The sequence below is a fragment of the Mus caroli genome, unplaced genomic scaffold (assembly GCF_978045245.1).
Source record: "Mus caroli unplaced genomic scaffold, Mus_caroli_1 scaffold_10, whole genome shotgun sequence".
In the NCBI taxonomy this organism is placed as follows: Eukaryota; Metazoa; Chordata; class Mammalia; order Rodentia; family Muridae; genus Mus; species Mus caroli.
Window position 1 is genome coordinate 48,970,186 of NW_028227265.1, and position 23,580 is coordinate 48,993,765.

The following is a 23,580-nucleotide window of genomic DNA, read 5'->3' on the forward strand; positions in this document are numbered from 1 at the left end:
ACTAGGATACTGTTCCCCAATTGAAGGTCTTATTTAGTCCAAGGAACTACACATACTCCTCTTCACAGTTGGTGACACTGTCATTGATGGTAATAGTGGTCTTATTTGGTTCTCCAATCACTGCACCTGTAGGCATCTGGAGAAGTAATTCAAACATCTCTGGACCCTCAATGGCAGGCTGTGGCAGGTCATCAAGGATTGTCACTCGGAGTCTCTGCACACTCACTCCTGGGCTAAAGTGCAGATGTTGTCTGACACCAATGTAGTCTGTTCCAGCTGGCATGGGGAGGAGAGAAAAAACGCAGTAGTGAGTCGGGTTTTTTTATGTATGTGTTGAGAGCCATGCTCTCTATGGTTAGGATTACCACACTTGAGATTGCAGTGGATTCCCAGAAGGGGAGGGGATCTCTATAAACAAATGTTGTGTAGTTCTCCATCACACGCCCATGTACTACCCTTATCAGACATGGTATATCACCTGCTGACTTCCACAGAGACTCCACTCATTACATTGGAAGAGACAACTTCCAGTGTAAATAAAAATTTGCCTTTTTAACTCCATCTTGAAGGTAACTTACATTTGATGGGGCTCCATATCTCTGGTTCAGTCTTGAAAGATCCCAATTCACTTAACCATGGAGTTTCTGCCATTCCCTGGCTTGTTTTACCAGCCATTTTTTGCAGGCTGGCACACCTGACCATTAAGATTCTTGGTGACTTATTTAAAGGACATTTAGTATGATGACAGCAGCAATGACAGTGAAATAAGATGGGATCCTCTAACAACACAAATGTAAACGTAATTTGAGGAACAGAAAGGTTACATTGTCTCAGGGGATCTCTCTGGAAAACAACTAATAATCAGAAAGTAAGCTAAGTTTACAATGGAAGAACCTAGCAGATACCCTTGATCACACTTGATCAGGTGACAAGAGTTAGGCCACCAGACAGTGCGATGAGAACACAGTACCCCTGTAATATTCTTGTTGAAGATGTATCATTTCAGTCTAACCCTGAAGAAACCAGGCAGATCCAAGTTGAGACGTTCTGTATATTAGACATCTATATATTAGAAAGACTAGCTCGCCATTTTCAAAAACAGCAAATTGATGAGCGTTAAAGGAAAAAAGTGGGGGGTTGGGGGTCAAGATGCTAGGGGGATGATTCAGTTAACAAAGTGCTTGTCAGGGGAACACTGGAAGTAAAGAAAGGTACTCTCATTTCCTTTCCTATTGCTGTGACAAAGTACCTTGAGCAAAGCACCCTAGGCTTGAAAGGTTTCATTTTAGCTCGCAATTCCAGGTTATAGTCCATCATTATAGAGATGTCAAGGAACCTAAAACTGATAGACATCCTAAGTCAAGGGAAGAGAGGGAACGAATGCATCCTTGCCTCCCCCCACCCCTCTTTTGTATAGCCCAAGACCCAAATCCAGGAAATGGTGCTGCCCACTTTTAGACTGTGTCTTCCCACATCAATGAATAATGGAGACCATCCCTCACTGAAACTCCCTTCCAAGGTGATTCACATTGTGTCAAGATGACAACTAAAGCTAACCGTCACAGTCACAATACCTGATGAGTCTCTGGCCTCAGAGAGAAGAAGGGTCAGGGAGGAAGCAGAAGGGATGAAGAAGAAACTGGTTTTCATTGTTAGAAATCAAAGAGGGCTGGAGAGGTGACTTGTCAGTTAAGGGCACTGACTGATCTCCCAGGAGACCTGGGTTCCATTTCCAGCAACCACATGCCTGCTCACAATCATCTTTGACTCCAGTCCCAGCTATCTGATACCCTCTTCTGACACCAAGCCTGCATGTGGTTCCCGGATGTATATGCAATCAAAACACCCATATGTAAAGCAATAAAGAAATTAAAACAGATCAGACAACTAAATATAAGGTGAGATTCTAAATTTACTGGCAACTTTCAGTGGCTGAGGGAAAAAGTGCAAGACTTGTGGCCCTTGCTGCTTTTCTGCCAGTTGAAGATTGTTTCAAAAAATTTTTGAGATACTTCAAATAAATGATGGCATTAATAGAAAATATAAAACTGTGGTAAAAATCTTCAAGCAGGGGAGTAGGAGAAAAAGGACTATGTATCCCATATGCCTGGGTCACATCTTGGGTCATTGCTTCATTGCATACATTAGCCAACCTCATGTGACCTCAGTGTCTTTACCTGAAAATTCAGGTAGTTACAGCTGCTTTCAAGGTCATTATGATGATTGGAAACAATAAAGCAGCCACAGCAACAAGATGTCTGGCAAATACTGGGCATTGAGTATAGAGTGAAAAGTACAGCCATTCATTTATTAAAATACTTATTTAAAAGATTTATTTTAAATAACATTTAAAATTATACATTTATTTTAAAAATACATATGCAAAATGAGTACTACATCCTGAGCAGGTTCTATAGAGTACCTGGTCTGAGTGATTATCTGTGTGTCTCTCTTGTTTAGACACATGAATCACCCCCTACCCCCATCCCAAATATGGTTCATCCGAGCCCCAAGGTGGCAGTACTTTTATCCAAAGAGATCTACCTAAAACAATTTAATGTCTCCTCCGAATTATAAACCAGAGTCCAGTATCCCATGTATCCCAGTTTGTCTATCCAGTTCTTCATTTCTATGCAAATTAAAGAAAGGTAGATGGGTGAGATGGTTCAATGGATGAAAACCCTTGATGTGCCAGCCTGGCCACTGAATTTGATCCCTGAAACTCACAAAGAGGTGGAGGGAGAGAATTGACTCCATAGAGTGGTCCTTGGAGCTTCGTGTGTATACTGTGGCATCTGTGCCCCGGCACACAAATCTTGCATGCTCACACACATACACACACAAGTAATGTTTGAAACGGGAGTAGACGAACTAGTCAGAGTGACCATTGCTGGTTTCACGTATTTACCTGTGATGTGTTTATTGAGTTTGTTATAATGTAAGTTTTCCAAGACTAAGCAAACAGATAATGCTTGTTTTCTTGAACCATTTCTGGGAATGTATGATACTATGTTCATATTTCATGCATTTTGCTGTCCTGCGTTTGGTTAATTACTGCAGAGGTTTAGATTACTAGTTTCTATTTGTTTACAGGGCTTTTGCTTTTAAATTTATTTATCTTATGAGAGCTCTATCTTCATGTATACTTGCATGCTAGAAGAAGGCATCAGATCACATTATAGATTGTTGTGAACCACCATGGGGTTGCTGAGACTTGAACTCAGGACTTCTGGAAGAGCCAGTGCTCTTAACTACTAAGGCATCTCTCCAGCCCAGGATTTTGCTTCTATATCAAAGTATTGCCATGGTTTTTAGATGCATAGGCTTCTGGCCTTGAGGTATTCTTGCCTTGAGGCTGGTTGTATCCCAGAAGACTAAAAGATTCTAGCTGAAATGAGGAAATGCAAGCATCTATATATTGGAGATGTCTTATCTATTTCTGTTGGGTCTTACTGTTTTTCCTCTTTGTGTGTGTGTGTGTGTGTGTGTGTGTCTGTGTGTCTGTGTGTGTGTGTGTGTTTGAGACAAAGTTTCTCTGTGTAACAGCCTTGGCTATCTTGGACATGCTTTGTAGACCAGGCTGACCTCACAGAGATCTGCCTGCCTCTGCTTCCTGCCTTTCCCCCACCGCAGTTCCAGTGTTAAAGGCACGTGCTACCATGCCCTTCAGCTGTTTTTACTTTTATGGTAAAGTAACCAAGAAGCGTGCAGGAGGGCGTGGGATCCAGAGTCATCTAGCCTGGCTGCCAGCTAGACCTTTGTCACCTGTGTCAGGACACACAAATGTGAGAGGGCCATGAGAACAGTTACTGAGAGACAACGGAAATGCTGGAGTTGGAAGTGAAAATCTCCTTTGTGTGTATATGTGTTTCTCTCTCTCTCTCTCTCTCTCTCTCTCTCTCTCTCTCTCTCTCTCTCTGTGTGTGTGTGTGTGTAGGTCCGAGGTCAACCTCAGCTATTGCTCCTTAGGAGAGAGTTTTATAAGACAGGGTCTCCTCCTCTGGAACTTGCTCATTAGGCTACAGTGTCTGGCCATGAGTCCCAGAGATGCTTCTTCTGTCTCTGCTTCCACAGCACAGGGATTACAGCTGTGCACTGCCGTGCTTATGTGGGTTCAGGAGACTGAATCCAGGCACTCAGGCTTGTATGACAGGCATTGTACTGACCCTTCCCTCATCCCTTCCCTCCTGCGCCCTGCCTGCCTGCTCCAGCCCACATGTTGATGAGCGTTGTAGGATCTTTATAAATATCCTGAACTTCAGAAAAATTACTCTGAGCCAATAATAAGCATGTTGGTAAGGAATCATCTAGGCTGTGGTCTAAGGATGCTTTTACATAAACAAGCCATTTGTATATTCAGATAAAAGAGACAGAACCAGAGTCCACCAACAACGACCTGGCATGCTGGACCTTGACAGGCCAGACCCCACCATCCTCATGAATAGTGATGATGATATACCCTTCCCATGGCTCTCTCACCTTCTGCTGCCTGTTCCTCTGTCCTCCTAGAGTGCACAATGACAGAAGATGCTTGAGAAAGGTCAGTGCCTCTTCTCCAGACGGCCACCTCCACGTAGCCAGCACTTTCCTCAGCATGGTCCTCAGAGTATTCAAAGTGCAGGGCAGGCTCTAGGGAGGTACAAAGGGACAAGCTGAGACAGGCTGCATAAGCCCCCCAGGTGCCCCTCTGTCTTTGCTGGCCTGTGTGGGCCTAGACACATGTGACCTATCACATATGTCAGATCACACACATGTAACCTATCACACATGTCAGGTCACACAGGCCCTGTTCAGGGTGGGAAAATAAAACCCAAGTAAAAACACCCAAACTTAAAGAGCCAAGTCAGTGAACAACATGCTATGATTCTGACTTTCTTTTGGTTGGGGTTCCACTTACTCTTCTGTTTTATTTTTTAATATTTTTAAGAATTATTTATTTTATGTATGTGAGTACTCTGTAGTTGTCTTCAGACACGCCAGAAGAGGGCATCGGATCCCATTACAGATGGTTGTGAGTCACCATGTCGTTGCTGGGAATTGAACTCAGAACCTCTGGAAGTGCTCTTAACCACTGAGCCATCTCTCCAGCCCCTTATTCTTCTGTTTTAAGGGCTTTCTGTCAAATATTAGGAGGAATTCAGCCAGTCAAGCAGACTCAGCAGTCAGTTACTGTTTAGGGAATGTAGAGGTGAAGTTAATGAGGTTTTGCTTTCTCTTAAGAAACAGTTGAGGCACTGTTCTGAATTTGGGACAACTGCTGTGTATTTTTTCATAGTATTTGTTGATTGCAGGGACAGACAGCAATCTGGAGCTGAGAAGGTGGGACTCTGAAAAGCTTCCTGGCAGGGAGAGAGTAGATTTAAGGAGGAGACTGAAGGAGGTCAAAGTGGGCACCATCTTCCAGGAAGCAAGGAAACCTTGATAAAGAGAATGTTAAGATTTGGCCAAGTAAATGTACTAGAATCATACTATGACCTGACCCAATTACAGTTTATATGAAGTTTAGGGCTGGTGAGTAGTGCAGGTAAAGCCCCTTCTCTGACAATTAAGTTTTATGACCTGAATTTGATCCCTAGGACCTAAATGGTAGAAGGAGAGAGTGGATTTCTGCATATTGTCCTCTGAGCTGAGCATGCTGTAGCACACTCTTCCAACAAAATAGATGGGCGACAGGTAGATAGAAAGAAAGAAAGATACATAGATAGATGAAATAAATGTAATAAAATTAGAGATTTAGGAAGTTTAGCTCCCAACACTAGATATATTCTGTCCTAAACATTTTTTTTTCCAAAAGTGAGGAAGCTTCATCATGGAGGAATAATAACTCTGGAGATGGGAAGACAGAAAACCACAGGGATGGAGTCAAGGAGATAACATGCTTGTAAGTATACCTGTGAGTGTAGTGAGGGTGTGTGTGTGTTTAATCCAAGTAAACAAGAGTCTGGAGAGCAGAAAGCAGAGTTAAAGGATCATGTGTGTTCATGACTCATTTTAGTAGAACTTAGAGATGCAGGTAAACCTTCCAGAAGGTTCTGCCCTGGCACACTAGACCTCTTCCAGCACAGTCTGATTGGAGTCTGCTTTTGTTCTCCAGAAGTCACTGGAACCAGCTCCATGGCGTTCCCTGTTTCCCAGTTACACCTAGGAGCTTGTGCTGGGCCTGCTCCACGCGGCACGAGTGATTCACTGGTGATTTTCTCTGAGCTGGTTTGAGCTCTTTTGATGGCTGTGTGTTCTTCAAAGCTTTGATGAGACATTACTGGGAACGGGGAACCCAGAGTTTCAGCTCTGGGAGCCACGTTGAATTTTCTCAAGAAATTGTGAATTCTATAAGCTGTGCTTCCATAAGAACCTGCCTAGTTTGTAATTGTGGGACTGGTTCCTGCAAACTGATAACAGGAAACAACCAGAGAAGGGCATCCAGGCCATCTTCTTTTTCTGTACCAAGAATTCCAACCCCCACCTCCCTGTTCTCAGTCCTGGAGATGTTTCTGATACCTTCCAGGTTGGCCAGGATCAAAATTAAGAGCTGGAAAGGAAGTTATTTTTCTTTAAATTCTTTAAAAGTTTAATAAAACGAGTTGCACAAAGTCTTTTTTGTGTGTTTGTGTAACTATATAATGTGCTTTGAGCATATTCTGGCTGCTCTTCTCTTTTGTACCCCGCCCCCTTCCTTTAGACCATTTTGTCCCCATAGGCAGTTTCTTGTCTAGTTTCATGTCTGTACACCTACAGCTTTTTATGGATCTACCAGGCAGGACTTTCTTGACAGACACCTCTTGTTGTTGGTCCTCTCTGGCCTTGGATGACTGAAAAACCAATTTGTTTGTTGTGGAAATGTTGTGGCATCTTCGGACGCCACAGCTGGCGTCTCTCACCTGTAGTTTCTTTTTTTTTTTTTTTATATATTTTTATTACATATTTTCCTCAATTACATTTCCAATGCTATCCCAAAAGTCCCCCATAGCGCCCCCCACTTCCCTACCCACCCATTCCCATTCTTTTGGCCCTGGCATTCCCCTATATTGGGGCATATAAAGTTTGCAAGTCCAATGGGCCTCTTTTTCCATTGATGGCCGACTAGGCCATCTTTCGATACATACATATGCAGCTAGAGACAAGAGCTCCAGGGTTCTGGTTAGTACATCATGTTGTTCCAACAATAGGGTTGCAGATCCCTTTAGCTCCTTGGGTACTTTCTCTAGCTTCTCCATTGGGAGCCCTGTGATACATCCAATTCTTGATAAGGATGAAATGTCACCGTCTGGACCGCTCACCTATCAGTCCCTCTTAAACCCAGAATCATTTGGTGATGCCCTCTTCTGAGAGTGTCCTAGCCTCCAGGTGGCGCATTTGGACCAGACCAGCTGGAGCTGGCTCAGCAGCACCTGTAGCAACCTCCCTGCTCTGCCAGGATAGACTCTGAGAAGACTGTACAATCCCAGCATGGTTCTCTCAGTTTTTTGTTCATAAAGGCAGCCAATAGTTTATCTCCTAGCCTAAGGACTTTCAGGCAGAGCAAGACCAACTCCAGAGAGCAGAAGCAGGGGGATTAAAGTCTATCATCATCATCATCATCATCATCATCATCATCAATTGTGTCCATTTCTCTCTCTCTCTCTGCTTCTTTTCTTTCTTTCTTTCTTTCTTTCTTTCTTTCTTTCTTTCTTTCTTTCTTTCTTTCTTTCTTTCTTCCTTCCTTCCTTCCTTCCTTCCTTCCTTCCTTTCCTTTCTTTCTTTCTTCCTTCCTTCCTTTTTTTCTTTTTTTTTTTTTTCCTTTTTTGGTTTTCTGAAACAGGATTTCTCTGATAACAGGAAACATCCAGTGTAGCCCTGCCTGTCCTGGAACTCTCTCTGGCCTCAAACCCAGAGCTCGGCCTCTGTGGCTTCTTGTTTTCTTTTTTAACTTTTTGATTCTTTGTGGGTTTCACATTGTGCACCCCAGTCCCGCTCATCTCCCTGTTCCCTCATATCTGCCCTTCACCCTTGCAACCGCCCCCCCCAATAAAACACACACACACAAACAACAAACCCCCCAAAGCATAGGAAACATCTCATCATGGAAGCTGTGGTGTGTCACAGTGTGTCCCACAGTGTGTCCACACACCTTAACTTGCAAATGTTCCTTGTAATGAGTCACTGGTCTGTTTTGAGGTCTCTGGCTCCTGTTATACCAAATACTGAATCCTCATCAGGACTCCTCCCAGTTATCCTGATGTTTGGAACAGCAGGAGTGGCCTTTCATGCATCCCAACTATTCTTAGATGATGTAGATTTTGGGGTTGGTCAGTTCGGAGCCCTGGATCTGGACCTGGTCAGCTCTCCCCTGTCCAGACCATCGGGGTGAGTTTTCCAGCACTGCTCTGGCCAGGCCACCCAATGCTGCCATCAGCAGGAGGAGAATCAGCTCTTCTGTTCTCAGACCCTTGGGGCCAGCTCACTCACAAGGTAGACATAAGGAGGAGCAGAAGTTCAAGGCCATCCTTGGCTATACAGTGAGTTTGAGGCTAGCCAGGGCCACATGTGACCCATCTAAAAATTGCAAAATTTATCTTACAAGCGTGAGAGCAAAGTTTGCTATCACAAAGAAGCTGAATCATTGCTTAGAGAAGAAAGGGGACTTACCATCCTCTCTGTCAGCCAGGATTGTTACCCTGGCAGTGGGGAATTTGGCTCCCAGCTGCCCTCCCGTTGGCAGGCTCAAAGCAATGCTGAAGGACTCGTCCTCCTCATAAAGGGAGTCATTGATAATCAGGACCTGGCAGGTCTTCTCGTTCTCATCCTTTTCAAAGTGGAGCATGCTGGTATTATCTTCTGGTCTTGAGACATAATCTGACAAAGATAACTCCATGGAAGGAATTGTGCCCGTGGCAGAACCTATGGGCAAACAGGGAAGGTGAGAAGAAACAGAATTGCTAATGGGAATTTCTTCCAGGTCCATCAATGCTTTTGTAAACAGCAACCATCTAAGCAATCTATGCAGGTCCGGAGACCACCGGCTCCCCCGCCCCCCACCCCCGGAGTGGGGTCCCGAGGCTTCTCATAGCCCGGCCAGCCCGGGGTGGGGAAAGCGCAGTCAAAACTCCTGAGTGCCACCTCCCCAGTACCTCTTTCATTCAAAAGTACTAATATGCAGTTGGCAGGCTTCCAAACAGACTGCTTCTTGGTATGGTGCATAGTTACTGATCTCTAAGTAGATGTCAAGTCTAAAGGATACTCCACTTTTACCCCCAATAAAAGGGCAGGTCCATCCATTGGGCCCAAAATTGAGTCTAGGCCCAGCTTTGTGGGTTAAAGGGTGGGCCATGTCCACCCCAGGGCTCTGGGTGCTGGGGAGGTGGGACTTGGGAGTTTTGACTGCGTTTTCCCCGGGCTATGGGGCTATGAGAAGTCTCCGGACCCCACTCCAGGGGTGGGGGAGCACAGCATGAGGTCCTCCCCCCCCCGGAATTCCAGAACTGGCTGGGGGCGGGCGGGACCTGCATAGAGGCTGGGACATCAGGTTCTCAGACTCTTGGGCATCCCAGAAGCCGCAGATGCCGTGGTTGAGAACCGAGTGGGGGCCTGCGGGCTGGATCTAGCCTGGGGCCAAAGGAAAAGGGGGAGGGGGGGGGAAGAGAGCTCTGACTAGGTCCCTCTGGAATGAGAGAGTCCTTGGCTTGCTCGGTGGGCAGCTTGGCTTGGTGGAGACCGTGGCTGGGAGCACTGAGAGACCTTCTGCGGGAGATTAGGCAGCCTGCTCTTTAGATGAAGGCCTGCTTCATTGCTCCCCATGGTGGATCCTGATGAGAAGAGACAGTCCATGGCTTTAAGGCATTTATTGTCATGGTGAGAGTTGTGATGAGTAAAACTGTATCCCCCCCTTTCTCAGGGTGGGCCTGAGGTTAAATATCTTTTGCAGGGAGGAGTATCTGGGAAGAAGAGCTTAATTGGCTAAGCCCTTCAGGCCTTTAGGTACCTCATTAAAGTGGAGATCTGTCTTGAGGCTACGTCATCTGTGGTCAGGTCTTCTACCTGTGGAGGGGCTTGGGCATTGCCCTTAAGTGACTGATGGCTACAGAATTATGGAGAGCTGAGGCCTCGTGTCAGGAGCCTGGTGTCTAGGAGCATGGCAAAGTGCCTACCATTCCTTGCAGGGTCTCTGGGGTTTTAAACCTAGCTCAACCAGAAACCAGGTTGCCTTTCACGGTCCCACACAGCTTAGCTGGCATGATAGAGGATTTCTGGTTGTTAGATAATAGGCAGCATTCTTCATTCGTTGAAGTGATGCTCTTGTGCACTGGGTGGAGCTGTGTTTTTGTCATTCCCTCCTTGCCCACCTAAGGTATCTTTTGACTGATTAAAATAGAAAGCCCATGACCTATAGCAAAAGACAAGACAGTAAGGTGGGACATCTGGCAGAGATAGGAACTCTGGGAAGGAGTCAAGCCCTGGAGATTGCCACCCAGACTTGGAGGAAGTCAGAGACATATAGAATAGTATAAATGGGTTAATATAAATTAAGAGTTAGTAGGAAACAATGCCTAGCTATAAGGCCAATGGCATTAATTAATAAATATAGTCTCTGTGTCATTATTTGGGAACTGGTGTGAGCACAGAAAAGGTCCCTTTGGCTACAGTCAGAAATTTGCGAAAGCAGTTACCATCTGCCAAAAGAGCTCATTGCCTTACCTCTGACAGAAGGGACATTTGGCTCCATTGACATCCACTGTGGCTGCATTTCAAAGCCCATGCTGACCTCTAGGCTCCCGTGGTCCCCACTCACTTGCTGTATATTTCAAAGTCCCTGCGCCCCTCCTCCCATGTACCAGTCAGTTCTCTTTACAAGAGCAAGGTCCCCCGTCCGCTATTGCCAGTGTTCTCTCCCTCTCTCTCTATCTCTTGTTATTCTCTCCTTTCTGTCAGATAACCCTGTCCATGTCTATTCTGTTTCTATTTCTCTCTGCTCAAGACTCTTCCAGATGTCTGTGAATATTTTCTCTTATGCACAATCAAAACCTTTCTTTTAATCATATCATGGAGTGGTCATGTTGCTACTTTCTTTACTAACCCCCCTTCACATACTACTAGGGTTTGGTCTGTTGTTATATATTCAAATGCTAAATGTTGTATGCTAAGATCTGGTTGCCCCATGGTTCTAATATATACCAGCCTTTGCTATGGAAACCTTGCCCCCCCCCCAATTATCCCTAAATGATTAATAAAAGTTGCTGATGGATTGTGACTGGGCAGAAGAGTGGTAGATGGGGAAAGGTTCTCAGGCTTGTGGTCTCAAGTAGGGACCAGGATGAGAGAGCAAGAAGAGGAGGGAACAGAAAGTCATGACCATGAGCATGTGGCCATGAGGGCTGGCCTGATGGAGCAGGAGCAGGGCAAACCAAACATGTGGCAAGTGACATATTGGTGTTCAAGGCATGGGAGCAGACAAAATAGCTTAGAGGGTTGACATCTGCCCAGCTCTAGTGCTTTAAAGCTTGCTATATAGAGGTTTCTGTGTCTTTTATTTGGGTAATAGCTGGTTAAAAAGTAACTGCTGCTGTTTTAGCTTCCAGCATTAGTTGATAAGCTCAGACTAGATAAACCACACTACAGCATACAGCAAGGTATGTTGAATTTGGCTTGTGTAGCTTAGGAACTCAATGAACTGGAGGATGGTAGGGAACTACATCTGCTTTTGCCTTCCTCTTGCATCAACAGATGGGAGAATGGAGAGGCAGAGGAATGAGGACCAGGACACTAGAGGATGATAACTGCATAGAACCTTCCCTGCTTTCCTATGTCACAGTGTCATAGCATTACATACGCTGTCATTCACTCTCAGATTAGAGTTCCCTACCTGCCGCCAGCATACAGACATGAGATTGTTTGTCAGTTTACAAATGATGTAGGATTCATCAGGGGATTTTAGCTTGGATTCAATGCACTTTGTATATATGTATAATTTTAGTTTCTTTTTTTTAATTTTTAAAGTGTGTGTGTGTGACCCTTTAGTATCAAAATGAAACTCTAAACTATAGATATAGTCCAAAGATAGACTGGAAACCTTATTTTTCTGGTTCTTCAACAGTGTACTTTTACAGACTACCAGCTTTTTGATACTAAAGGATCTTCAATTAATCTTTCCATTCAAGATTTTAAAGCTGAAATTTAACAGGGATAAAACTGTAAAATCCCAATCTTATAAAAGCTACTAACTTTTGGTAACTGTTAAAGATAATTAAGACAGGCAAATTAATGACCAATTTCTTTATACATTATTTAATTTTTTAGTGTATCCAGAACTATGGTTGGAATCACACTAAGTACAAATGTAATTCATTTACAGGGACAAGCTTTAGCCTTCTGTATATGTTGTCAAGGTTAAGCCTTAAGCAAGTAAATAAAAATAAGTTAATTGTCATCTAAGGTGTTTAATTAAAAAGGCTTCATACCTGACAGACAACATACTAACTTTTGGTAGTAGTAGCTGAGGCTGTCTCTAAAGAGTTGGGCCACAACAGACTCCATCTGCAGTTTGCTTCAAGTGCAGTAACGCTGACCACTGGGCAAAATTCCTTGCCCACCACCAGTGCCTGACCAAACTGTGGACACTGTTGGTTAACTGCTCTTCTCTGCCTCACCAAGGTAGGTATGTTTTCCCAAGTTTTTTTCTATATGAAAATTTCTCAGATCTTCTAGATCTAGCAGCCAAGGGTTGATGCTGCCCAGAGTGGCAGCTGAAGATGTAATGTCCTGTGAGACAGCCCAACAGTGGCAACCTCTGTCCACAGCATCAGGGTTACCATGGACGATCCCAGACTGGTTGTCCAGGGAGTGGGCAAGCGTCCGTCATTTTAAATGATACAGATTGTTTGGATTATGCTTTCTGCTTAAATGTGTCTGTCTCAGATCTCTGTGGTGGTGCTGATGGTGAGATATGACTTTATCAGCTTAGCAGCAGCAAGCCTTCTTTAGCTAGCTCCTCCCTCTGGCCAGTTCATTTCATATGTAAGAATTTGGCCTTGGTTTTTTCTGCAGTTACTAGGTCTCCTGCTAGGAAAGACAGAATTACAGACAGGTTTATCTTGCTGACATATCAGGCTTCATACTGAAAAACATACGCTGACAAAACAGGTTTCAATATTAAAAATACAAGCTATCATGTTGCTATTACTAACTAAAAATCTTACTTTTTGCTATTCCTTTATTTAAAAAGAACTTGCTTTCAATGACTGCTCTTTGTAGTCAACCATCTATGTCTCATGGTAAATGACTGGATGGAAGAAAAGGTTTTATTAAAGTTATGCAAGGAAGGAAAGGATTTAAGGTATGTGAAAATTGAGACTTTAAAATGATACACGATGTTAAGATTTCAAAGTCCAGAGTTTTAACATATTAATCGATGGAGCTCTGATAAACTATTTATCTAGCCTCGGTAACTGGCCACTGTTACAATCACAGGCTCAACATTTTAATTTGACTTAAAAGTGATTTTCACTGTACCCACAACACCTCTGTCCAATCCATCTAAATCCAGATCTGCTTCATCGTGCTGACAATTTCTGAGGACTTATTCTTGCCATGTCTCTGAGGCACCTCCAGCCGTTTACAGACACTTGTTAATTTGTTTTTCTACAAATAAGATCTCAGTACAGACTATAGACAGTGGTCATTCTAGTATTTCTAAACTTTTATCTCTACTGTCAATTTAAAATTTTCACATGTTTCAGGGAGTCCTGACTTGATTTTACCTGTTAGAGTCCACAGCCTAAGCCTTTTCAGCTACCCCGTACCTCTGAGGGTGGGCTCTTTCCTTCTTCTGGTCTTGGGACTTCTTTCCAACTGTCAGGACCACAGGCCTGAAGATTTCCCCCCTAGGCTCATTAAATTTACCTTCAGTCCCTAGTCTATGTTTGTCCCATATGACAGCTATCATTCAGGAATTAACTGTGACCAGCAAACTGCATTACAACAGCTCCAGGTGATCCTGTAGAACTAGTAGCCTTGGACTTGTTGAAAGCTGATATAAACTGGTCTAGCCAATGTGGTCACACCCAGTCTCTTCTGGCTGAGTCAGAAAACCAGGATGCTTCTGATGAACACCTCCTACCATTGGGTGACTTCCTTTCCCCTCCTGGCCTTTGACCCATATTCCAACATTCCTGGGCCCCAAAGACTTCCAAGTTCAGAGTTTTAACACATCCCACTGTCTGGCAATGTTACTATGTTTTTTACTCATTAGTCAGCTGATAATGGAACATTTCCTTTTTTTTTAATTATTTAAATTAAAAAAAAAACTTTTGCTAACAAAAGATATTTGGGAGAAATTCCATCTGTACTGAACATATGCAAGCATCTTCTTATCATCATTCCCTAAAAAATGCAGTACAATGGCTCTTTTCACAGAAATCACATGGTATTAGGTGTTACACATAATCTAGAGATGACTGGAAGTAAATGGGAGGGTGGGCAGAGGTTCTATGGAAATACTATGTCATTTTCTAAAAGCCACGTGAGTATCCGAGGATTTTGGTTCTTGTGCACGGTGGTAGAGTCAATCCCCTGTACACAGCAGGGGACAGTTTTATATAAACATATAAATAAACCCTCCTTGATTCAAATTCTCTGGCAAACCTTAATACATTTGCAAATGGCAGAATGTCATATAGAACCACAGCAAAAAGTGGGCATATAATCAGACCACAGAAAGCGACATGTGGAACTGATGACAGGGGTAGCTAGATTGGCAGGGGCAAGGCTCTCTCCACCTCTTATGTGTACTCTTCTGGTTTAAGGCTCCGGGGAGCCTTAGCTTACTGGGGAACCCCTGAGTGAACCACGTGGAGCTGGGATTGATGCAAAAAGCAAGAGGAATTTATTGTTCCAGTGCATTGGGGTTGTCCCAGACCTGAAGGAGAGGCAGCGACTCCCAGCACCCATTCAGCGAGTTTTTATATGGTTTCTAGGGGCAGAATAGAGCATCAGCAAATAGGCACAATATGATTGGTGGAACAGTGCACCCTTTAAACTGATTGGTCTTTAGGGAATGAGGTGACAAGGACTTTCCTTGTCTGAAGGTGGGCAACAGTCAGTCCTGAGGAATGTGTCCCCACCCACAGGTTGGTTCCTACCCTGTGGTCAGAGAAATGTTAATTAGTCTCTCCCTCTGGGAGGGGCAAACATTTCATGACCTTCCCAAAGTTCCTAAACTGACCTTTTCATCCACCCTTTTCTTTGTGTATGCTTCAATCTTGAAGCTATTGTGGATAGTTATGCAGCTCATATCCCTGGTTCTCTGCACTTAGCTCTTGATATCTTTGTCTCAGGACCATCAACTGTATATACCACCACCTATGCAAGCTTTACTAAAAGCAGCTAAGCGATTTAGAATGTAAAATCCAAAAGTCAGAAGCAGGAACAAAATGATCAGGGGTCCTAACAATGCAGAAATCAAGGTAGTAAACCAGGGGGAGCTGTTAAACCAAGACTTGAAACTGTCTTTGTTCTGTCTCTGTTCTGTCTTCTGCTTGACTAACCCTTGCCTCACCTTGGCCACTGGATCTTTAACTATCCTGGGAAAGGTCTCCATTATGTGCTTCCTGATGTTTCACAATCCCCCAAGGTCCAAGGCTTTGGTTAGAGTTATCAACTCTGCCTTTTAGGCTGCCATTCCCCAGAGGATGTGGTTGTGCCCAGACCACCTGGTGCCTGTCCACAATGGTGGCCTCTGCCTTGCATTGTCCCTCCACCAGGTAGCTGCTGCCATCAGTGAACCAGGTCACCTGAGCATCGGGGATCGGCTTATTGATAGGTCTTTTCGCCATCCCTGGTCCTCAGCTAGCATCTGCTGACAATCATGAGCTGGCGGGTCGAAGTCAGGGTCAGTAACAGAGTGGCCAGGTTGAGGGCCACTGGTGACATGAAGGTCACCCAATCTGAATTTAGCAACAGAGTCTGATAATGAGTCATGCAGGCATTGGTCAGCCATCAATCCAGGGGCTGGAGAACAATGCTTTCCAAGGCATGCCACAGTCAGGTTCTGCCCCAAAGTCAATTTATCAGCAACTAGAACTGCCACCACCGCCATTATCCATAGGCAAGTAGGTCACCCAGTAGTGACAGGGTCTAACTTCTTTGACAGTTAGGCAACTGGGTGCTTCCAGGGGCCCAGCTGCTGAGTGAGCACCTCCTTTGGCTCTCCCTCTGTTCTCAGCCACATAAAGGTGGAACAGTCTACTGGTATCAGGCAGTCGTAGAGGAGGGACCTTGAGCAGAACCTGCTTAATCGTGTTAAAGGTCTGTTGCCCTTCTTCCTCTGTTTTTTAGTCAGGGGGTGGAAGGGGAGGGGCAGCCAATTCAACAAATCTTGGGATCCATAGGCAGCAGAACCCAGCTGTACCTAGAAATTCCTGTGTCTTCTTGGGGCTTTTTCTCTGGCAGATTTGGGCCTTCTTGGCTGAAGCTATGTATCTCAATCCTCCCAGCAACTCCAAGAGGAATTTAGTCCCCTCTAGACAGTCTTCCTTAGTCTTGGGACTCAGGTTTCTTCACCGGCAGGAGGGGAGTATTCCAAGCCAATTGGCACTTGCACAGGATCCCTTCCTTGTTCCAGGAACCAGATAATGTGGGGCCTGATTCCATCCCAGGCCTCCCTCAACATCGGATATTGGTGCACAGACATCGGGAAGGCTTGGGTTCTGAGCTCCATGTGGATGGGGGGGGGGTCTGGTAAGTGGTCCTCCCCATCCCTGCCATCTCAGTCCAGGCCTGGGGAAAGGCCTTGAGCCATCAGTCTAGGTCCTGGGGTGGCCTGTCCGAGGTCTCAGACAACTTGTATTCATCCTCTAGCCTGAGACTCAGGACTCTCTGTAGATTCCTTCCCTGTTGATTTTCTTTCTTTCTCTGCTCCTTTTCCTCCTCTGTCTGCCTGTTATAGTAGACTTTCTTAGCAACCTGCACTAAGTCCCTCAATGACTCATCCTGTCTTTCTAGTCTCTGACACTTCCCCTGATATCTCCACTAGCCTGGTCTATAAAAGCCACTGTCACAGTAGTTTTATGCTGTTTGCTGCTGAGGTCATAGGGTGTATATTGGTGCTCTAAAAAGGCTGTGGGCGACTCATCTGGTCTCCGCTTAACCTCACATACCTTGGTCAAATTTGTGGGTCGTCATGCCGCCCCCCTTGAGACCTACCAGTGGAATCTGGTGGTGGACCTTTAGGTGCCCCTTAAATTTTGCCATATTAAATTCCCAGTCAGGTCTAGTCAGGGAAAGCCTGCTGTCCATGACAGCCTGGTCAGTCGATGGTGCCCCAGTGTCTGAGGGGGTATTCTTTCTGGCTTCTGGCTTCCTCAATAAATAAGACAGTCTCAAAGATTATTAACTGGCCCATAGTGGGAGAGTCACTGTGATATCAGGGGAGGTGGCTCTCAGACTTTGTGTCCCCATGGCGGGACCAGGAAGTTGGGGGTCTCCTCCCGCTTCTCCCTCTGGTAAAGGGTGGTGCAATGGCCCCAGTTCCATATGGGCCATGAGGGCAAGGGTAGGGAGTTATGGAGCAACAGGTCTGCTGGTGAAGGGTCAACCACATAGACTTCTTCTCAGGTCCAGATCTCTCCTCCCGTGCTTCCTTCTTCCTGACAGCCAGAACCTATGAGGTGGGTCTTGGGAAAGAAAGGCTTTTATCCATGAGGGGGGTGTCCTCCACTAGATTTTTCCAGGTAACTATATAGGGCACTTGGTCTGGGTGCCTGAAGGATGCTGGCTTCTCTCCTCTCTGCCACACCCACTCCAGTGAAGACTTGTATGGCAGGCCCAAAAGCTTGGACGAAGTCCCAAGGCAAAAAGCTTCATAGAAACTTAGTCTCCTGGAGCCTTGGCATCCTGTATCACGATTGCTCCAAACTTGTTCATGCATTAGTCGGTGAACGGATGTGTGCTTTCTTTCAATATTGTTTTATTATAGGTGCCTCCAAGAAATGATTTGTCAAATACCTAAGCTAGATTGAACTTTGCTTCTTGGCCTACACCACTGTCTTAGGCAGTCCTGGAGCTGACCCTGGGCTTAGAATTTCGTAAGAATGTTACTCATTCAGATGAAATGCCCCAGTGTTGACAGTTAGTGCTGGATAGGAGGAGCTAGTACTCTCAGGGCTATTTCAAAATAGTAAACTTAGAATCCTCATTACAGTCAGGTATGACAGACTACATTACATAGTAGAAGAAAGTTGGTGAGTTCTTCTGACAAATGGAGATTCCCTATAGACACTTAAAAGAGCAGCCAAGTTACTCCCATATGCGAGAATTTACAATGGCCTAGGAAGAAGGACGGTTGTGGTTTAAGGACAAACTACAGTATTGCATTATTCATGAAAAGGTCAGCAAGGGCAGAACTCCCCTGGTGCAAGCTTTCACAAGGGCCAGAGGAATAGCATAAATTGTGACTAGGGTGTGAAATCCTCACCCAGCTCCTGTCAATATCTGACTTTAGATAGGGCTGATCTTATCTCAGTTGTAAACACTGCCTGGTTCCTGTCAGTCTTTATGTATGCATTTTTCTGTTTTGTGTCAGATAACTTCAATGTACCTTGGCTGATGTGTCACTTAACTTCTTTGTTTTCTTCTGTAATATGAGTCTGATGCTTGCTTTGAGAAATTACATTCAGATACAGCACTCTCTCTGTGTCAGTGTCTGTTTGTCACTTTTTGATGATTCCTTGCTCACATGAATACTGAAACCCTGGTTCCCTGTGGGTTGAGAGACTGACTGAGCCCAGCCTGTGGCACCTCTCCTGCTTTGATCACCTGCAATTCAAAGATTCCTACAGGTGGCTACCCAACTCCTAAAGTGGGCCATTCGGAGAAACAGGGAGTAAATAACTTGTTTTTCAGTTTGTCCAATGTCCAAAAAAATGTCTAAGTCCAAGAACATAGAACGAGGTACCAACAAACACAGAGAAAAACAATCATCAACCACACAGACAGCTTGACCCTGATCTCTCTCTCTCTCTCTTTTCTCTCTCTCTCTCTCTCTCTCTCTCTCTCTCTCTCTCTCTCTCTCTCTCTCTCTCTCCCTGTTTTATTCGAGACAGGATTTCTCTGTGTGGCCCTGGCTGTCCTGGAACTCACTTTGTAGACCAGGCTGGCTTCAAACTCAGAGATTCGCCTGCCTCTGCCTCCCAAGTGCTAGGATTAAAGGCGTGCACCACCACTGCCCAGCTTAAAATTATAGATTTTAAAAATTAAGTCTGAAATATCAGTAAAAATACTGATCTGTAGGGGGTATTTACGGGGCTGTAGGGGTAGGGGAAGAGGTGGGAGGGAGAGAGCCCACATCCGGCCATGGGAGGACTGCTAGATGCTTTCCATGCGGCCCTGGGTGGGCATCTGGCTGTGTGAAGCCACTGACCCCACACGGCGGAGGGTGGACAAGGAGAAGCACCCGTTCTTTGGCATCCCACGCTGGATAGGGCAGAGGAGCTGAGAACAGAATAGGGGCCCCAGGACAACACTCAGCCCTGAAGGGTAAAGGAAGAGAGGTCAGGGGGAGAGGGGAGGGGGCGCTGGGTGGTTCCCACACAGGCAAGAGTCCTTAGTCTGGGCCTTGATGAACAGAGACAGTCTATGAGCTTTATTATAGAAAGGCAGACTGGCCAAGGTCAAGAGGAGAGAAGGTGGAAGGGAAAGAAAGAGAAAGAAAGGTGAAGGCATAGAGTAAGAGAGGTAAAAGCTTAGAGAGTAAGAGAGCTTAGGGAGTAAAAGAAAGCTTAAGATAGCAAGGAAGGGACAAGCAGCCCCTCTTATAGTGGGCTGTGTTATCTTGCTGTTGCTAGGTAACTATGAGGAGGAGTCTAGCCAGAAGGCTAGAAGCTTGGGACATTGTGTATGTGCTAGCCACATGCTTCTCCTGTGGGGGCTGTGGGGGCAGTAACTTCAACAGGAGCCAGGCATCCAGGAGACATGAGGGAACACCTTCCATCCCATGTAGATGGAAATTACCGCCTCCAGGTTTTACCAGGGTTCAAGACCTCAACTCGACTGGAGACCAAGCTGTCTGTACATAGCCCATTGCCCCACAGGTGTTTTACATCTCAAATCCTAGTACTTAATTCTGCTTCTGTCCTGTTACTTAATTTGTGGGAAAACAAAACAAAACAAAACAAAACTCAATGGTGCAGTGATTTGAGCTTTCCAAACTTCAAGCGTTTTGACATTCTGAGGTTTGAAGATGACGCGTTGAAGTTTGAAGAACGAGTTGTATCCGAACCCTGGGACAATCCATAACCAGAACGTTGAAACACATAAAAAGACGGGTGATTCCTTAAGGTGTCAAGTGTCATATTCTTTAGTTCCGAAGTGGCATCCCTGTCTCTAAAATCCCCTGCAGTATGCTGTAACATGTAAGCGCAAAGGCCGAAAGTGTCTGGAGAACTCTGTCAGCAGCGCAGCGGCTCATACTTCTTTTCTGTCAGTCCAGTCACATTGGAGAACGATGCTGTGCGGCAGAGCAGGCAGCGTGGGTGAGTTCGAAGAGACTGACGCCCACCAGCACCTTCCACAGCCACACAACCATGTTTCTGAAGGAGTGGCAGCCCCGGAGCTAACCTTCCACACTGGGATAAGTATGCTAAGAAAAGGAAAGACTGGTCATGGCTCACAGTCTCGATCTGGCCTCATTGCTTTGGGCCTGTCACAGCTCAGTACATCAGGGTGGGAGCACTTGGCAGAACAGGAGTGTTTAGCTCAAGGCTACTCATCTAGAGCTGATAAATAGGACTGAGTCTACCAAATAGACATATAGAAGAACTTCTGAAAGATCTGCTTTAGGTAGAAGAAAAATCCTCTGAGATGCAGGGCTTCACATCTATACCTTGACAACAAACCTGCAAAGAAATACATTGGAGAGTACAGGAAGCCGTGAAGAGAGGGGCAAGTCTCTCTCTCAGCATAATCTACACTCTACCTACCTCTTATCACAGAGGGGAAAAAAGCCAATCAGAGAAGTGGGGTGAGGTGGTGGATGCCAGGCAGGAAGAGCTGTCGTGGACAAGTGAGCTGACTGGAGACAGCCTACCATTTTGCTGGGCTGCAGTGGCTACCTCTGGTGAGGCATGGCCCCAGAGGCGTCTTCCCAGGGTTGCTTCTTGCTACTGATGTGCTTTCTCATGTTTGTCACTGCCATACTCTCTATTTATTTGGCATGGTGTGAGTGGACAGCAGGAGATTCTTACTGCCTATAGCCTGGTGTGATTACTTCATGGGTGGTTACCCTACTGGGCAAATTTCCTGCAGATCAACATGAAGATGTTGATTAATGATGTTTACGTGAATTAATGACTTTATAGAATTCCTGATTTGATTCAAATAATTTTTGAAGAAAGTTTAAGGAGATGGTTTTAGTTGTTTTGACGGAAAGATGTAATAAATTTAGAATTAAGAATAGAGTGTGCCCTCTCCTCATAGAATAGTAAGTAAAGCCTGCATAATTAGGAATACAGTAAGCTTTCATACATTTTACTAAGAAGAAAAATGGGCTTGGGACAGATTTGTGATCAAGGAAAAACATTCATTCTAGATCAGGTCTAAGGATGAAGCCACAGGTGTGCACTGTGATAAAGCAAGGCCACGTGAAACTGTAGCTCTGAACTTATAATGAGCTTATAATGAACTTAGAATGAAACACTGCTTTGAACTTTTTATTGACATTCTTCCATAACTCCCTTTTTGTGTAACATTTTATCTGTGAGGATTTTATAAAGAACTTTTGTCTAAGAAGATATAAAAAGGCTAAAAGAAGAAATAAAGTGTGGCTGTTGGGGCTCTGCATCTACCAAATATGTGTGTGTGTGTTTTTTTGTATATATATATCTATATATCTATATCTATCTATATATATACAAACAATATGCATATATGCATATGTGTCTGTCTGTCTCTATATATGTACATACATATGTATGTATATATATGTATGTGTACTTGTAAAATTGATGACACTGGTGGTCAGATCCAGCAAAGTATGTGTGTGTGTTTGCATGTGTTCATGTGTGTATACATGACTTTATATCCTTTTCTTTCTCGCTGACCTCTTAAGAGTTAAAAGAGTTCAGAGTTTCTTGCTGGCCCTAGATAATTAAGTTTTGTTCCATCAGCAGTGCTGACCCCATAAATTGTCCACTGCTATGAGTGGTGACCTTCATAGGCTGTTATTAGCATTGACTCCAATTGCCAACAACATACTGGCTCCCTTCCTCCATTACCTAGATGCTGGGTGGACCCTGACAACCAGGTCTACTAGATGTGTTTTATTCAACCGGATAAAGGCAATCATTAATAACTCATGCCATACTCAGTTTCAGCCTGACTGACACCACAGGATGACTCAATTATGGTTTGCTTTTCATTGACTGTTTCTTTCAAGAAGAGTAGTTTCCTAACAAGAAAGTGGCCAATAAGTAAGAAAAGATAGATGAGGTCTACTTTGTGAACAATATTGAGCCAGGAACTATCTAATTAGCATGTTTTTTATACAGAGTGTCATTAAAACGAAAACATTTCACTGAAGAGCAGTAAATGTTAGTTGGGCCGGTTGTATCTCTCAAGGGACATTTGTTAATGTCTGGTGGCATTTTGAAGGCTCACAGCTGGGGCTGGTGGATGCTTCTGATTTCTTACATCTAGAGGCCAAGGATGTTTGCATAATATCCTACAAACAATAAATTCCTCTCTGACCCCGAGGACAGAGGATTTAACAGTATACATATCACTTATCTTGGTCTGTTCGAAATCAAGCATAATGACAAGGCACTTGAGACATATTTTGAAGGTTTTCACGGTTTTGTGTTTGGCTGTATTTTCAGAGATGGACAATCCTGTGGTCTGTTCTTTAAGATTCCCTGTCAAGAGACTATGGAGAGGGCTCAGGTGGTAACAGCACTTCCTTCCCAAACAAGAAGAATTGAGTGTGAGCCTTCAGTGGCCGTGCAAAATGACAGGCATAGCTGTGCAAGCCTGTAACCCCAGTACTTGGGGACAGAGATTGGTAGATTCTAAGAGCTCATTGGCCAGACAACCTTGCTGAAATGTGAGCTTCAGGTTCAGTGAGAGACCAGGCAGCACATGATATCTGGCTATGGCTTCTGCATTCACAAGCATGGCACATACCTACACATTTGAATGCACGTAACACATGGATACACACGTATAAACCTATACACAAAAAAGGTTCTATCTTGAAACACCAGATACAACCAGATACATGTAGAATTTGTAATAACTCTAACTTAGTTTTACTCTTAAAATTAAAAAAAAAACTAAAACTTTGCTATTACCATGAGTATGTGTGCCCAATATGTACTGTGTGTGGTCGTAGCATGTGTGGAGGTCAGAAAACTTTTGGAGTTAGTTCTCTCCTTCTAGGGTTCAAACTCAGATGGTCAGACTTGAGTGGCAAGAGAGTTTGCCTTCTGAACCTTCTTGCTAGTCCTGGGTCTACTCCTGCTTTGGTCTTGAAGAATGAAAAGAAAATTAGGTGGGCAGAAGCACTCCATTGAGGAAGTTGTCCTCCAGTCCTCTTCCTCCTATTTCCCCTCCTCCTCTTCT

At 44.6% G+C, this 23,580-nt stretch overlaps 1 protein-coding gene and 1 pseudogene across 1 annotated transcript in view; both read right to left on the reverse strand.

Annotated features, from left to right (window-relative positions):
• Frem3 (FRAS1 related extracellular matrix 3) overlaps nucleotides 1-23,580 on the reverse strand; it is an 80,210-nt gene continuing 56,630 nt past the window's right edge. Inside the window, exons 6-8 of the mRNA XM_021170967.2 lie at nucleotides 8,626-8,877; nucleotides 4,480-4,629; nucleotides 1-276 (exon numbers count right to left, since the gene is read on the reverse strand). Coding sequence (XP_021026626.1) covers nucleotides 47-276; nucleotides 4,480-4,629; nucleotides 8,626-8,877 — 632 coding nt within the window. The 3' untranslated portion in view covers nucleotides 1-46. The remainder of the gene's footprint in view (nucleotides 277-4,479; nucleotides 4,630-8,625; nucleotides 8,878-23,580) is intronic.
• LOC110300057 (membrane magnesium transporter 2-like) lies at nucleotides 20,145-20,551 on the reverse strand (annotated as a pseudogene).